The 16,569-nt window shown below is 42.9% G+C and overlaps 1 protein-coding gene across 2 annotated transcripts in view; it reads right to left on the bottom strand.

Moving 5' to 3' along the window:
• Window positions 1-16,569, bottom strand: part of cdk6 (cyclin dependent kinase 6) — a 39,290-nt gene that overhangs the window by 3,381 nt on the left and 19,340 nt on the right. For both annotated transcript variants that reach the window (XM_084919287.1, XM_084919288.1), the window contains 3 exons: window positions 9,154-9,263; window positions 842-892; window positions 414-549 (listed from right to left, as the gene is read on the bottom strand). In XM_084919287.1, coding sequence (XP_084775413.1) covers window positions 414-549; window positions 842-892; window positions 9,154-9,263 — 297 coding nt within the window. The remainder of the gene's footprint in view (window positions 1-413; window positions 550-841; window positions 893-9,153; window positions 9,264-16,569) is intronic.

Below are 16,569 nucleotides of genomic sequence, written 5' to 3'. Positions count from 1 at the left end.
ATCAAAATCAATGCTCCAAAATGCAATAATCCTGATGAATGATCGATTATATTTGTGCTTTTATAAACGAGCCGAACTACAAGTTGGGTATAAATCTGCTTGATGGTGAAGTAAACGCTTTGCTTCATGCATTTATTTTCCACACATGAGGATTTCAGGCTCCATGTTCAGAAAAAACAAGGAGTTAGAAGATATAAAATGTATAAAAAAAAAAAAAAAAAAAAACAATAAAATGGTACAAGGTCGTCAAGGTTACTGACAGAAGTTGTTTTGTTAGCTTAGCTCCTCTTAGCGCTTTGGCCCATAAATAAATGTGCACGATGCCATAAAGGTGACAGTGATGAGCAAGTGGCAGCTTTAAAAACATTTTCCATGCAATCTATTGGGACACACATGAGAGTTACACTACAAACCATTAACAAGGCCCGTCCCTGCTCGTCCATGTCTGGAACTAGGTCTTCTATTGGTTTCGGGGGCCGGGGTGTGAAGGCACTCTGTGGCAGGGCTACTTCCTGGGGCCAGTCTTCTGCCGAGGGTACCCCGACAACACTGTGGAATCATACAGATCATCAGTGTCTTCATCATCGGCAATGGGAAGCATTCACCACTTAATTCCAGTTCAGAGACTGGGGGGGGGGGGGCACGAATACATGCACCCCAGAAAAGCAGTGTGGGTTCATCTGATGGGTTTTTCATTAATTAGAAAAACAGTAAATGAGTGCATGTTCTGTCCTTAATGTTTAGGCAAAGGGTTGACTGAATCTTCCAAAATTCCACTGAGTTGAAAGAAAATATAACCGAGCCTGAGGAGAAATGGAAAACAAGAGTAGTCATTACTTACTCAAAAATCTTTCCAAGCTGATCAACATCCGAGTTTCCTCTAAACAGCGGCCTAGAAAACAGAAATTATAAAAAAGGTTAGTTTAGTTTCTACATATTATGTTGCAAAAACAAAACAAAACCCGGAAATGCAGAAAAGGTTTCAAACTTTTTCAAATGTAAAGATTCAGTTTTCTCTTTTGTAACCTGCTTTAGATAGGAGTCATTTTCCCATGGTACGCTGTAAGACCAACAGCCCTAACATATAAGCTTTTGGCTCGAGGAATGTGGGACTCCGATGTGAACGTTTTGAAGTAGCCACACGCTCGCAGCTCCATCCCAGGGAACAGGGATTGTGGAGCAGTGTTGGTGGTGCTGCTGAGGATGGGGAGGGAAGGAAACGGGGGATGAAAGGAGGGAGGAGAGCGGCAGCAGGGCTGCTGGTGGTTCCTGTGGCTTTGGGCAGTCTTCGGGTGCCCGTGCTTGGCATGGGATCAGCACAGATTCCAGTAGTCATCATCAGCACAAGCCTGGCAGTCGCCACACGGGACAGAAAAAGCCTTTTTATCCCGTGTGTGTGTGTGTGTGAGAGAGTGCGAATGTCTGCTTTTGCTCTTGCTGACTGAATGCGTGGAGGAAATTGGGAGGAAAAGGCGTTTGAAAGAAAAGTTGGATTATCCTAACAGAGAAAGAGGTATAGGAGCTGGAGCTTCCTGTCAAAGTTCCTCTGAGGGGAAATAAGGAGGTCCTGTTGTCACAAGAGGGGACTTGTTTAACATTGCACACACCACCACTTTTAGGCTAAACGAGATTAATATTTCTAAGTGTTCCTCACAAAATGAACACACAAGGCTCAGAAGGGGAAACAGCTCTCTCTCTCTCTTTCTTTTTTAAAAATACATTCCACTTCTTTACTGTGTTTGCTCACCAGCAGATGTCAATGTAGTGCCAGGGTATCATCATATAGATGTGCCTTTAGGCATGCCTGTCTGCATTTTGTATCCAGGCCTTAGTACACCTCAAGTGCACCCCACTTAACTGAACTCAACAGAGACTGGTTTAGCCACCATGTGCTCCTTGTGCTTTCCCACTTGCAGGAAGCTTTGCATAGCTTACACCCACACTTTCCTACAGTGGAGACACTGGGGATATTAGTCACACAAAAGGTGTTTGGCACATTTTTACTGTGACAGCAGACTCCCTGTCACAGGCTTAAGTTTGGAAGTGGAATTAAGATCTTAGTTTCTTTCCAGTGTTCAGAAATGGTGTCCTTGAGTAACGGATGTCTCAAAAATGATTGCATATGCAGGTCTTTTAGGGCAAGGCACCGCACTGAAATTTGAAAGGCATGTAAGATCAGACCAAACCAGTTTCTGACTGTTGCAAATGAAAAAAGAGAGAGAAAAAAAATCACCTACAGCAAAGTTATCATGCCAAAACAAGTAGGGCTGATAATTCCGAGAGGTCCATTTTTAAACCTGGAGTGGTTTGTTGGTTTGTTGAAGGGGGATAACTGGATTCACACAGAGCTGGCCGCTGGCATGCACACACAGTCAGCAGTTGAGTGCGAGTGCTCGCGCTCTGGCATCGTTTCCCACCCTGAGATTTGCACGTACAAATCCCAATGCCCATGCACAACGCCACACAAGTGGCTGCAGCGAAAAGGCCGAGACCGAGTTGGGACAGGCAGCTGAGTCACGCATCCTTTAGTGCCAGCACGGCGTCGTCCCACATTCCTTTGAGAGAACCTCTGGAATGCGCGTGTGAATTCGCATGTTTGCACGTGAGCGTCTCGAACTATCTAAGTGGGAGCTGGAAAGAAATGAGGGGTGTGTGTGTTGGACTGCGGACTTTTCATGCAGGGTATCCCGCGCTGTACTGCATGCACGCGTGCATGCAAGGGTGTGCTTTTGAGAATTTATCAATCGAGTTCCAAACTGTGAGAAAGTCAACACGGATGTGGGGCCTCTCCCGGGCCATTAACGAACCGCGTTCAACCTTTTTGGTTAGGGGAATGTCAACAAGCACAAGCTCTCTCCAAAATTCATTCGAACTGTGACTCACCCAACACCATCCCAGCCATGCAGATGCAGACGCAGACTTGTATAATATTTGCTCAAATTCCTTTGAGAGCAACTATTCTCACTACAGTACATAGTCATTAAAAACACTTTTAATGACCATGTACTCTAATAGCATGTTTGGTGGTGAAAGTGAAGAAGAATGTGCTTATGAGTCATGAAACCTTTGAAGTCTCATGACTCAAAGAGACTTCACATGTTTCTGGCCTGAGACGCGACGTGGGGTGTCAAAAATGGGGGTCATGGCTGCTCGTGGGGGGTTTTAGGCTTACTTTCAAAATTACATCTAACGTATGAACCAACTGTTTCTTCTTCACTCAGCCTTTTTCACTCTGTGCTTATAAACTACTCTGCATTTAAATCATTAGTTATGAATCTCTGGTGTTCTTCCACAGGGCATCTTAACCAGTCGAGTTAGATGGCTGGCCCTCTCTGAGACAGTTTGTGTTGGAGGTTTCTTCCTGTTAAAAGGGAGTTTTTCCTTGCCACTTTCTCTAGGTGCTTGCTCATAGAGGTTGATTGTTGGGGTTTTCCTCTGATATTACAAAGTCAAGATGCTACAATAATGCAAAGTCCAACCCGACAACTTGCAAACCAAACAAAATCGAAGTAAGCGACAGAAAACAGGAGACCAATTATTTTTCCTTTGTTTTCTATCATATATGTACAGACGGTTTAGTCCTGCAGTGTAGATGCTCACAGTGAGTATAAACCAAAAGATCAGGGTTAACAGCTCAAAATGCTTCAGCTAATCTTTTTTACTACTCTTAATTCTATGATGTCAGAGCTCTTATGTCGTCACAACTCTGGTTCTGAGCAGTCGCTTTACCTGACCAACTATCTGTTCCGAGGGGACACCCAATCAGAAGAAAGCTGACTTAAAGGCTGGTGGACGAATGAAGGGGGCTCCAACAAGTTCTAGTATAAGACAAATTTGACTTTCAATCATGCAAAGATTTTCTCTAGTGGAGCAAGGAATAAAAATGTGAAGCTAGAAATGAGCATAACAGATCTCCTTTAAAAGTGGTAAACAATTATTCTGAAAAACAGCTTAATTGTGAGCATAGAGGTCTGCTTTTGTGCCCCTGAGCTGTCAGCATTTCTAATCTCAATTTCAATATAACTGCATAACTAACAAACACTGCTTTCTACAATATCTTGCTTTCTTTCTCTTCTCCCAGGTGCCCTTTAATCTCTGACAGGTGGCCTTTTAAAAGCCATCTTAATCATCCGCTGAGACTGAGCAGAGAAGTGTGTGTTCGTGTGTGTGTGTTTGTGGCCATCAAAGAGCTTTGCCTTACCTTCTACCTTAAAGCAAAGTTGGGCAGATGCCAGATTTTGAAAATGAACTACACAAACCAACACACTTCAAAGTTTATTGTGTCAGGGTGCGAGGAGATGTACTGCATTCAACTGCTCACTCTGATCAGGGCTGCAAACAGAACCAGACTGTGCTTTTAAATGAGCACCATATAACACAAGGACAGACCTTTGGTACACAGATTAAGCACACATTGTTTCTACTATTTGACTTAAAAATGTTTGATTACAGATCAAGATCAGTTTTTTCACGACTGTAAAAGACGCATTGATGGGAAATAAACTTTGCTTTGTTCTCTTCATTTAAAGCCTGACCTTCAATAAAATTTTCCAGCTTGACCTTGCCACAAGTATGGAAAGTACCATACATCACTGACATTGAATGAAGTAGTTACGAGCATGACTGTGAATACATTACCTCTAAAACTTATTCGAAATTCACCCATAAACCGCTGAAAATATTTGAAATGCAGTGCACAGACACAATTTCTGAACGCCAATGACGAGGACAACGTTTTAAACCTGGCGCCACAAACTGAAAACCTGTAAATGCTTCACCAGCTTTGCATGATTCGGAGTTTGAAATAATCCTGCTTATTTTTGGACTGCGGCCCCCTTTAATTCATCACCGGTCTCCGTTCCCCCACCCTTCAAGGCCGACTATGAGAAACTTTAGACAGCAGAGGGGGACTTCTGTGACCACAGCTGTGTCATTCAGATGACCATACAAGGGATCTCGGCTCTCACCGAAACGTCTGCATACGCTGACCTCATGAAACTTTGGCCATATTTCACGATTACACATCATTATGAAAGTGCACGTATGGCATGTGTATGTGTATGTGTTTTTTGATAAATATATGAACAACAGGAAAATAAGGAAACTTGAAAAAAGTTTGAAAGATGTCAAATGACGTGGGAACGCAAGTTCGAAGAGAAGCTATACTGTGAAATGGCCTCGATTTAAATGTTGCAAACTAAGAGAATGAAACCTTAATCCTAATTATAAAACTAAGTATCAAAGCAGTCTCTCACAGTCCCAAAAGACCCATCTTTTTGTCCTATGCGTGAAAACTTATAAAGCATCATTAAAATATGGTCACCTGCCAAGATTTAAATAGCCGGCAAACAAATTGAGCTTGATCAAACAACTCTTAGATCAAGCTTCATCACGGCACTATTTGTCAACAAGATACTCCGAAAGTGCCTCTGCGTGTTTTTGTGCAGCACGACTAGATGTTAGCCTTGGGTAACCTTTTGATAGAGGAACCTATACATTCCCATCAGGTCCCAAGTACAGAGCGTGGGTTGCTGTGTGCGGCTGTGCATGCTGGGGTAAGGAGTCGTTTGGGGAAGGAAGCAGGGCTGCTTCTCTTGGCACTTAGCCCTACCTCAGAAAGACTGTTATTATCTACTGTAGAACACACCACTTCAGCCTGGAGCGGCCTCTCTACTGTCAATTAAAGCATACATTTTATACATACTATAGCACCTTAAAAACATTAAATCAACGTCGTCTTAATTTGACGAGGATAAAACTGCATCTTTTTGCCCCCGTCTTTTCTTTCTTCCAAAAGACCAAAAACAGGCAGTTGTAACTTTTTTTTTGGGTGAAAACTGTCCGTTATTAGCTTGGCTCGCCAGCATGAAGTTCGTTAGACCACAAACTGACAAATACCTACACCAAGTAGAAGTAGAATCTAGACTTGCATGCTGCAACCACAGCAGACAGCAGTGTTACTGTAATGGCTTGATAAGCCAACCGAAATGTGATTCCTCGCTGCTCATAACGCATCTGACAGGTGTCATTTGAGGAAAAGATGACTACAGTAAGAAACTCCCAAACAACCGATTGTGCCGAGTGATTTCAGTTCGTGTTTTTCAAGTAAAATTAGAGCAATGATACAAAGAACACCCGTGGCCCTCTTCGTCGAGCTGCTCCTTTGTGAGCGATCGTAAATACAACAGTCAAAGAAAGACTTAAAGCTTTTTCATCTGTTCACATGGGAACATTTTTATGAGTATTGACACAAGGAGTAAAAATCAAACTTGGGTCACAGATAATAACTGGGTTTTTTAATTTATTTATTTTTTAAACCGTGAATGAGGTCAACCCATCAGTAAAGAAGACGTTTTGATGTCTTATACTGCCCCAAAAATGTGTGTATTATATTATTTAATTATTACTATTACTGCAACTTATATGATAAAATGAACAGTCAGATAATTTATGAGGGGGGCTACAGAGACATCTTTTTTTTTTGCCTCCGTGACTCAGTTATCAGATTTTATTGTAAACAAGTATGAAGGAGTATTTAATATTAATGACACAATGACTTGGTTCCAGTCCCCCATATCACTTCTCATGTCTGTAACCTCCCCAAGTGATTCGGTTAAAGTGGTGTGCTCACTGAGGAATGTCATCATTACTCAATCATTACTTAACAACACAGTAAAGGGACTTGGGTGGGTATTTTCCCTTCCACACTGCTTTGGTGTAACCCAAATAAGAGAAATTACAATAGCTATCAAGAGTTTGTTGGAACAGAAATAAAACTTCATTAGTCTTGGGTTGGACACCCTTTTCCCTTCAGAAATGCCTTAATTGCTTGTGGCACAGATTCAACAAGTGGCTCTAAAAATTCCTCAGAGTTTTTGCTCCACGTTGACATTACAGAGTCATTCAGTTGGTGCAGATTTGTCGGCTGCACACCCACGAGGTTAATCTTCCGCTGCACCACATGCCAAAATGCTGCATTGGATAGATATCTGGTGTCTGTGGAGGCCATTTGAGTACAGTGAAATCATTGTTATGACGATATGAGCTTTCTAACATAGCACTTTATCTGCCATCAGAAGATGGGTACTCTGTGGTCTGTGGTCATAATATTCAGGTAGGCTGTGGCATTTCAACTAGGGCTGCCACAAACGATTATTTTGATAGTCGACTAGTCACCGATTATTTTTGCGATTAGTCGACTAATCAGATCATCATCCATTGGACGTAATGTACAGCTTATTGCACCAGCAGCATCTGCTCTTATATAACTATCATTAGCTTACAGCTTTAAGTGTTTAAGGTATGTGCTAACTAAAAATAAAGACAAGATGATAGTTTATTAAAGTTTAATGAAATCTGCAGATTGTTTTTGTGAAATTTAATAAACTCCTTGCTATCTAAAATATAACGGGACAACGGAGTATATTCTCGAGCATCTCACACTTCTGATAATCAGCTGTCTGCTTGACGTTTATTCAGCTGTGTAAAAACTAACTTTAATCTCAGCCAAACCGATTTACTCAGGAACAAATAAAATACTAAAAAAAAAAAAAGCCAAACGATAACATTTTTAAGTTATCTAAGTGACTTATATATGTTTAACCTCAGTAGCGAAAGACAGCGGTGGGTTTGAAAACGATTTGCCGGGAGTCCGGTGTTCTCACCGGACTCTAGTGAGCCTTGCCCCCGGCTAGCTATCGAGCTAGTGGGTAACAGACGTCTCCGAAACCGTCGGAGCGCTTTTGAAAACATGTGGTGTCTTGATAAACTGAGCAGATATTTGAGGTTTACACAGCTACATTCTCGCCTGAAAATATGTTAAACGTTTATTTTGTGACCCAGAAAGAAAAATAAGAGTAATATTAAAACTAACTAGCTGCCGCCATTGTTGGAAACTGAGCTGGGCTGCGCTATGAATTCTGGGACAGAGCTACTTCTTCTTCTTCGGGGTTTAACGGCAGCTGGCATCCTTGTACATGCAGTGCTGCCATCTTCTGTTTAAGTCCGTTATTACACTCTTAAATCCTACTACTTAGTCCTGCGTCTTTTGTGATCTTACAAAGCTTCAAACGATGCGTCGACTATTAAATCAGTCGTCGACGATTCTGATAGTCGACGTAATCGTGACTAGTCGACTAATCGTGGCAGCCCTAATTTCAACCATACTTATTTGGCATTGAGCATAATTTTAAATGGCACAAAAATATCCCACACACCATCACACCATAACCAGCAGACTAAACCTTTGATACTAGGCAGGATGGATTTATGCTTTCATGTTCACACCAAATTATGACGCTAACATCCGAATGCTGCAGCAGAAATAGAGACTCATCAGATCGAGCAACATTTTTCCAATTATCTGTTGTTTAAACTTGGTGAACTTGTGTAAACTATAGCCTCAGTTTCCTTTTTTTTGGCTGAATAGATGGTCTTCTGTTATTAAAGCTCATCTGCTTTCAGATTGGACATGTTGATCTGGTCGTCTTGACCGTGTCAACACGTCTAAAAGCACCGATTCGCTGCTATGTGATCGGCTAATTCGTATAAACAAGAAATTAAGCAGGTATACCCAATACAGTGGCTAGAAGTCTCTATACCATGCAACGTCACATCTTGGCAACAGGAAAGCGGGTCATCTATAAGGTCTACATAGCCCTGAATCCCAAATTGTCTCTTATATAACCGTTAGCCTAAGTGTGTATATCACAGATAAAGACTTACAGTGCATTGAATAAGGTGTTGCACAGATGTGTGTGCAAATAGGTGATGTGGTTAGTAAGACCCAGCAAAGTGCTATTAAAAAAAAGATACCAGTGAAAACATTCAAGACAACATGACGCTCACAAAGAGTCTGAATATGAAGACCAAAGTCTAACATGTGTTTAGACTTTACCGCCAAGGTGCGTCAACACTAAACCTCTGAATGAAATGTGATCGCGTGACTCGGGAAGCGTTTGTGAAAACCTCGACAGAATCCTTCCACGTTATGTTTATTGTATGGTACACTGCTCAACAGTAAAAGTACCAGAATCAACATTAGTGAAAGAAACAAAGGAATAAGAGAAATGCTTAGAGACTTTAACTGAAGTTCAAAGTCAGTCCAGATTTAAACAAGTATAAAGCCCAGATAGCTTTGCCCATAGGCCTCACCTTCTCCTGAACATCTCAGCGAAGATACAGCCGACACTCCACAGGTCCACCGGTGTAGCGTAACTTGACTGGAGCAGCACTTCTGGGGCTCTGTACCACAGTGTCACCACCTGTAACACAGCAGAAAACCCGTCAGGTTTTACTGCACAAAATACACACAGAGACACACAAGTCACTAATGCACAGGGTTAATGCTTCTCTGCCCCCATCTTGAGCTTACGTAAGATATGAAATCATATCTGGCAGGACAGGCCTCCCTGTTCCCATTCTGGTGTACCCACTTCACACAATCTTTCCACATCAATCCACCGGGGAAACTCAGAACTGTACTTTTATTTACAATTGCAGCGTGAACGTCAGTACAGAGGAGCACCTATTACAAAGATGCACAATACATGTCTCAAACCTGGCAGACAACATGTGCATGGGAAATGAAAAGGGGGTGATTAACTGATATCAACCGCCCCACTCTACCCCTCCTTCCTGTCAAAATAGAGAGAGAGAGGAAAAAGAACACTTCCTGTCTTTTATCAGACTACCCTACATCCACCTGAAGCATCAACAGCAGCCATTTTGTGCTACTTCAAACTAAGCATGTTTTCCAAATTTGTCCCTGTAACTCTTTTGGGACCTCGCAGTTTGTGTGTGTGGAGCCATGAGCCTGCAGGAAAGCAGCAGCATTGTTAACAGCTACAGTAGGGAAAGCCTCCAGACAAAACTCAGTGACCCCTAGTAAGAGAGTGGACGGGTTCCAGGTGCTTTCCTAAACTCCAGATTTTTCCTACAGCTTTTGGCTGCAGTTCCCCCTCCAGGCACTGCAGGCTGCTTATCTGGATCTTCAAGTCAGGGACGAATATATGTAAGCAAAGAGGATGCACTGTCACGTAGATATATTTATAGACTTGGCTGGCTCTGCACAAGTATGAAGGAACAATCATTGGATTCTCCCCCTTTTCTTATAAGATCTTATTCAGTCTTAAAATATGCTTGAATAGGTAATTTGAGAGGAATGATCTTCAAAAGAAGTACGCAGTTAAATATAAACTATTAGTGAATGAACTGGGTCATTGTTTATGTGACCGGCACAAGTTGCTTGTGTGTTTCTGACTTGCAGGATTGTGGTGAAAGGAAACTCATGTTGGGTCTGATGCTCCACACTTTGCTTTCAGTATTTTTCAAAAACTTCTGAAACTGCTCTAAAACTTTCAGACACTCACAGCAACCAGGTGACACTTTCACAGACTCTGATTTGGATGATGATGGTTTATTACTGGAAAGCTAATGAAATCCTCATAAGTCCCAGGTGGGCTTTCAGTTGATTGCCAACTAGCCTAAATTACATCCAAAAACTCCACAAAACATGCTACAAGTAATCAGACAGTATTAGTTTAAAGTACTGCAGTGACTAAAGGGTTTATGGTTGCTGGGCTGGTGTCTATTTGCATAGCTCTTTACCTGCACAGAAAAGAAGGATTGTGGAAATGTAATCAAAGCAGAGACACTTTTTGTGCACGTTCAAGAGCAACAGTGGCTGCAGAGGACAGTTTTCATTGTTTTCAAGCACTCGGTTTCACTTCAATATTTAAACGTCTTTCTCTGTTATGTCTTCTCCACAACAGGGAGGGCCGGGGGTGGTAGCTAAAGGGACCAACAATAGCACAAACACAAACAAACACAGGTAGCCCAGATTACAGTTTGCTCTACATATGTGACAATGCCATCAGGTGCACATACACAACTACCAACTACGAAGATAAGGGTGTGCAAAGGTCTGCAGAACACGTGTGTAGGGGTTTCCTTGTGCAGTGCTGCGTCAGGAGTCGCAGGTAGTGTACAACTGGATTTAAATACATTACTGGCAGCCTAAATAAATATTCTAGGCCAATCGATTACCAGGTCATCCGGCCATGGAATAGGAATTCCACGGAAATCACTTTATATATGACAGTGGCACGAGAAGTTGTCCTGGATATGTGAGGTGAACTGAGCAAGTGAGCAAATCTCCAAGCCGACAAGTGAAATTGATACGAGGAATAAAAAGCTGAGCCGCATTTTTTCTAAACTGAATGAGACTATTAATAGAGCCGGGGGCCGCATTTTGCAGATGTGTGATACTTTCTCATCTCTACTTCCTGCTTCAGTGGAAATAGGGCGGAAGTTGAGGCTAGTTGGCTGAGATCCGTCGGGCGAGTCACGTGACCAGAAATGAGACACGCATCTGCCAAGTGAGCACACTAAGTGTTAGGGTCATTGACGAATTTTAGAACAGTGAAACCTCAAAGAAAATCATGAATGGAAGTCGCACAGCTTCCCATAGAGCCGGGCTACATACTTTCATTTTAATCAAGGACAGGACTCAACACAGCATTGCTACATTTTTGTTGGAATTTTTAAATTTTTTAAAAAAAAATTTTAAGTTACGTTTGCAGCAAAGTACTGAGCTCAATCTTCAGTTACAGCATATCTGCATCCGGCACCTATGGAGATACTGCCATGAGACGTTTAAATGCAGGTCGCCATTTTTAAACATGGATAGATGCTTAACCGACAAATGGCCCGCTCCACGTCTTCCTCTTACGCTTGCAGTTGCAGGCTCAAATGCATATGACCTCAGTCTATTGCATGGATTTGTCACCCTGCAAAGTCAAAAGTCAGGACTCCAATATACACGTATGCACGCACATGCACGCACATGCACGCACACAAACTCACACTCTCACAAAGCCTTCTAGGAAGAACCACAGACCTAGAGCTCGGGGTATATCCGCCTCAGTGAAATGCAGTTATTCGAAAACCCAGCCACAACTGCAGATTAAGGCATATACATAACACATGCATGCACTTGCAGACACACCGGAAGATAGCTGTATTAAGCTTTATTTCAAATATGAAATTACACCCCAGCCACTTGCAAAATACTAAACCATTTTTGTAGCCGTGTATTTATGGCCTTGCATGCCTGCACTGAAGGATAAGCCAGCAGTTATTCTAGATTTGTGTTTTTTGTCAATGGTCATCATAAAGGAAACTAAAACCAAAAGCAGATGATTTTTCAGTACTTTCCAATTTCCCTTACTCCATCTTTGACACTTAAATTTATTCCTGCTCAAGACATAAAAAAAGTCACATATTTAAAAACATATTTATAGATCATTTTCATCCATATTCTTTGCACTAGATAGTGTTTAGAGCACCAGCTCCCTTTTCTCCATACATCCTCCCTCATCTCTATAAATAAAGCCCATTTCTCTGTTTCTGTAAGTCTATAAAACACACGTGTCTAAAATGCAGTACAGCCCAGACTTAAGTTGGAGAACCTACTGTGTGCATGAGTGGGTTTAGATCACACACAGTTTGACACTATGCATGGAATGCTCAAGCCTGTTGCATCCAACCCCTTGAAAGAAATAAAAAACAACAACTCATCCCTACAATGCTTTGAGCCGAGGCCTAAACACACAACCAAATAACTGTTTTCACAGAGATGATTATAACAACACGTATCTGCTACAAAATGAAAAAAGGACATTCCACACTTGTAATGTTCCCTTTTGCCCCCCCCCCCCAATCTTCTTCCGACCACGTTTGCATTCCTCCTTCCTTAGTCTCGCTTTCTCACCCTTCTTATTCTCTGTTCTGCTTCACAAATACCCTCATTATACACTCCTGCTCTCCTTTTTCTGCACGGGCTACATGAACACACACAAACTCATGCACGCAGTATAACGGAAAGTCAAAAAAATGGGTCGGTCGTTTTGCATTTTCAATCTGCCTGCGTCCATCTGACACCCTTCATCGCCTATGGCACGGAAACAGAAAACCCAGGAGGTGGTCAGATAAAGCCAAATGAGAAAAAAGACAGAGCAAGCTAAGAGCAACACAGCGAGAGAGAGAGATGTAGTGAGTGCACGAGGCTGACTCCAGATTAAAGGACAACATTCTCGGAATTCCTTTCTGCTGAGACCATCGTCCTCAGCCCTGCCTGCTGCTCTTTCCTCCCGGCTCCTCATCAGGGAGGAAATGGCTTCTCCTACCCCCGAGGACCTCCAGACCTCCTAGGTCAGACCTCCAAGCCCGTCCGCCTTGCAACATCCGTTCCAGTGCATGCTGCATGTACGGGGGGGCTTGTATGACAATAAGGTGCATGCACGTGAGCAAGGGTGGGGTTGGGAGTAGGGGCATTTGGTTTGAGCTATGTGTGAGTATTTGCATGTGACTTAGAGAGCACCTGCTTTAGCTTGGATGAGTATGCTTCAGTGCCAAGAACCTTCTTGTGCTAGAGTGTGTAACTGCAAATGTATGCAAGTCATCTGCAGCATGTGTTTGATGTTTAAGGGATAAGTCCGTTTATTACAGCCTGGGCTTTATTTTTCCCAGATTAGTGCATCTTTGTTGTCAGTGATTAGTCCGTGTGTTTACCAGTGAACTGAAGCAACATTTCGAAATGGCAACTTTCCATCGTCAGAAATATATAACATCCGAGTAACAATTATGAACAATGAACTCTGGGACAAGCCATCACCCCCCACGCCATCACGGTGCCGAAAATTCAATCCGGAGTTTATCGAGGTAGCTTTCAGAATAAGGTCAAAGTGAGTTTTTGGTAAACAACAGCAACTCTTATCTGAAGTAAATCTACTGCAGAATGGCTTGAAATGGGGTGCGGGGCAATCTCAATCTTAATCCAAAAAGAGATGCGGTGAAATGTCCTCATGGAAGCTGCTCATACCACACGTCACAATATCGCTGAGCTGAAGGATGTCTTTAAAAGTATGTTCCAAAAATCTGCCAGAATATTGTGCAGGGTCTGCACTTTTGTTAAACACGTGTGAAACCTACGCTCGCCTCTTTGCCAATGTTGTTAGAATCACAAATATTGGCTGCGGTTGCACAAAGTAACAAAATAAGCAATAAACACTATAGCTCGGCTAGAAAAACAGGACCTACACTGTAATAACCAGAGTCAGTCATTCTTTTAGGTTAGCAGAACGTTTTTTTGAACTATTGGAGACCACGTGCTTCATTCCTCATCCCATTCTTCTTCAAATCTCCAGACGTCTTCCTGTCAGTCAGAGTGACCTGATGTCATAAGGGGCTGCAGCGCCAGAGGCGAGGAGGCTGATGGCGCTTGGCTCGGGGCCCATGTTTACATTCCCTGTCACTGAGGAAGCCTAGGATGAAAGAGCACCACTGCACAGTGATACACGCCCTCCACACACACACACACACACACACACACACACACACACACACACACACACACACACACACACACACGTAATCGAAAAGAGCAGGATTGTCGAAAGTCGAAATTTTCAGTTGCTGAATCAACCGGAATAGAGTGGAGTGCACTTAGGCTTGAGTACATTCCTGAAAACAATCCACAACAAGTTGAAGTCTTCCTAAGAGAACCTCAGAGGAAAACGTATAAAGACTCCGGTGTATGTAGGCTGGCCAACATTTGGGTGAAACAGAGCGGATGTCATAATAATAAGCATTAAACAGCATTGTGTCTCCAGAGAGGCTCCGTTCGAAACGTCAGCAGTCAGCCATCTTGTAAACACCATTATTTCATTCCTCCTTCACTTTTCCTCTCGCTCCCTTTTTTTTTGTTCTGCAAAAAAAAAAAAAAAAAAAAAAAAAAATTCACAGCCTCCGATAATCTGTCTGCCCAGACCAGGAAAGAAAATAAAGGAGAAGATTTAAAAGAAAAATGAGGTGGGGGGAGAAAAGGTTCATGGAGACAGAGACGCCTGTGGGATGGACTGAGAGAGAGCGAGAGAACTACAGGGGCACAAAAAAGAGAAGTGCACAGCACAAGCACACAAACTGTATACAGTAAAACGAGGGGCAGTGAGACTGCTGCCAAAGTATGCACAGCATACAGGAATGCAGCACGGGGCCCTCGGCACACAAAACAAAGACAGCACAGTCAGTGGCTCTCTCTCCCCAGTGCTACCACATCCGCACATCATTAACTGGAAAATTCCTGATATATGCTGTAATTCTCCCCCCCCCCTCCTCCTATTCCTCTTGCTGCTGCTGGTACAGACTAGGCTTTAAAATCCAGGTGACTGGTGCATGTGCACATGTGATTCACACGCACCAGTCAGTAGCCCCCTTTTCCGCACCTGCAGGGTTGCCAAGACATCGGCAACAATTAATACAGCAATGTGCAGAAGTACGAAAGTGTGTGCGTTTGCATGTGTGAGTGCACATGCGCGCGCGCGTGTGTGTGTGTGGGGGGGGGATGGGATCTCTAATCATATATGTATGTGTGTGTCAGTGTGTGTGTGTGAAACCCTGCGAGTGTTTGCTTATGTCAAACTGAGGCCAACCCCTTTGCTCCAGCCGGCTGCAGTCAAAGCATAGAGGATGACTTTTCCTTTTTTCCCATGTGGAGCCGTTGGAGGAGATATCTAAACATTCCCACATTCAGTGCTGCACGTGCTCTCCTGCGTGCACTGCGAGGATTTTTTTCCCCTCCCTCCCTCGCCCAGCCTGCTTGCCTCTGTCTCTCTCTCTCATTTCTTGCCTGTCCAGAGCAGAAACACATTGTTTGGCATGAGGACAAATTCACAGACATGACGATCCGCTTAATACTTTGTCATCGCCGAGTTATTTCATTTTCGCCTGTATGTTTCTGAGCTCTGCTGCATTAAACAGTGGCGGTGCACAGCTGATGTCTGACATAGTTGGACGATTGCATCGGCCCCTACAGCATGTTTTGGAAAGAGGCTTTTTTTTGGGTTTATTAAACATTGCATTTGGTTTAAGAGGGAGGGGGGGGGGCACGACACACCTTATTTGCATGATCATCACTATCTTCTAAGAACATCATGACACTTTCCCGCCAACAGATTTTAACTGATATTTGTAGTCAAACGAGCGTGCAGAGGTGGGAGACACACTTTCATAGTGAAAATGCAAATGCAGACTGAATACAGTCAGACTGCTCTTGAAAGTCTTGTAGAGTTAAAAGCACGTCTGCCGTTTGAGCACGGGCAGGAAATCTGGTTTCAATTTGTTTAATGTCGTCTGAGATACGGGTGTCTAATTCTGGTACGGGTAGTGGGAGGGCTGCGAGAGGGAACCGGGGGGAAGAAGTGGGAAAACACCTTTGATCAGGTAACAGTTACAGTCCCCTGCATGTCACCAACCAACATTTTACGGGAAGTGGTGGCTGTCGACGTGCAGATTGTTTGAGACGAGTCTATTCAAAATTATGCAAATCAGAAAAGCAGCAATGAGTAAAAAAAACAGTGTTTGTATTCAAAACAAGTAAGCCTCAGTTTAGCCAGGACATAAAATTCCCTTCGGCTCCCATGTCACTCAACGCACTGATGTAAGATAAGATCAGAGGCAAGACAAAAAACATTTGCACCACTAATAAGCTTATCTTGTCATTCCCAGTAA

The sequence above is a fragment of the Perissodus microlepis genome, chromosome 22, assembly GCF_051167445.1.
Source record: "Perissodus microlepis isolate ML-2025 ecotype Zambia chromosome 22, ASM5116744v1, whole genome shotgun sequence".
In the NCBI taxonomy this organism is placed as follows: domain Eukaryota; kingdom Metazoa; phylum Chordata; class Actinopteri; order Cichliformes; family Cichlidae; genus Perissodus; species Perissodus microlepis.
This window is presented reverse-complemented; position numbering and strand designations above follow the sequence as displayed.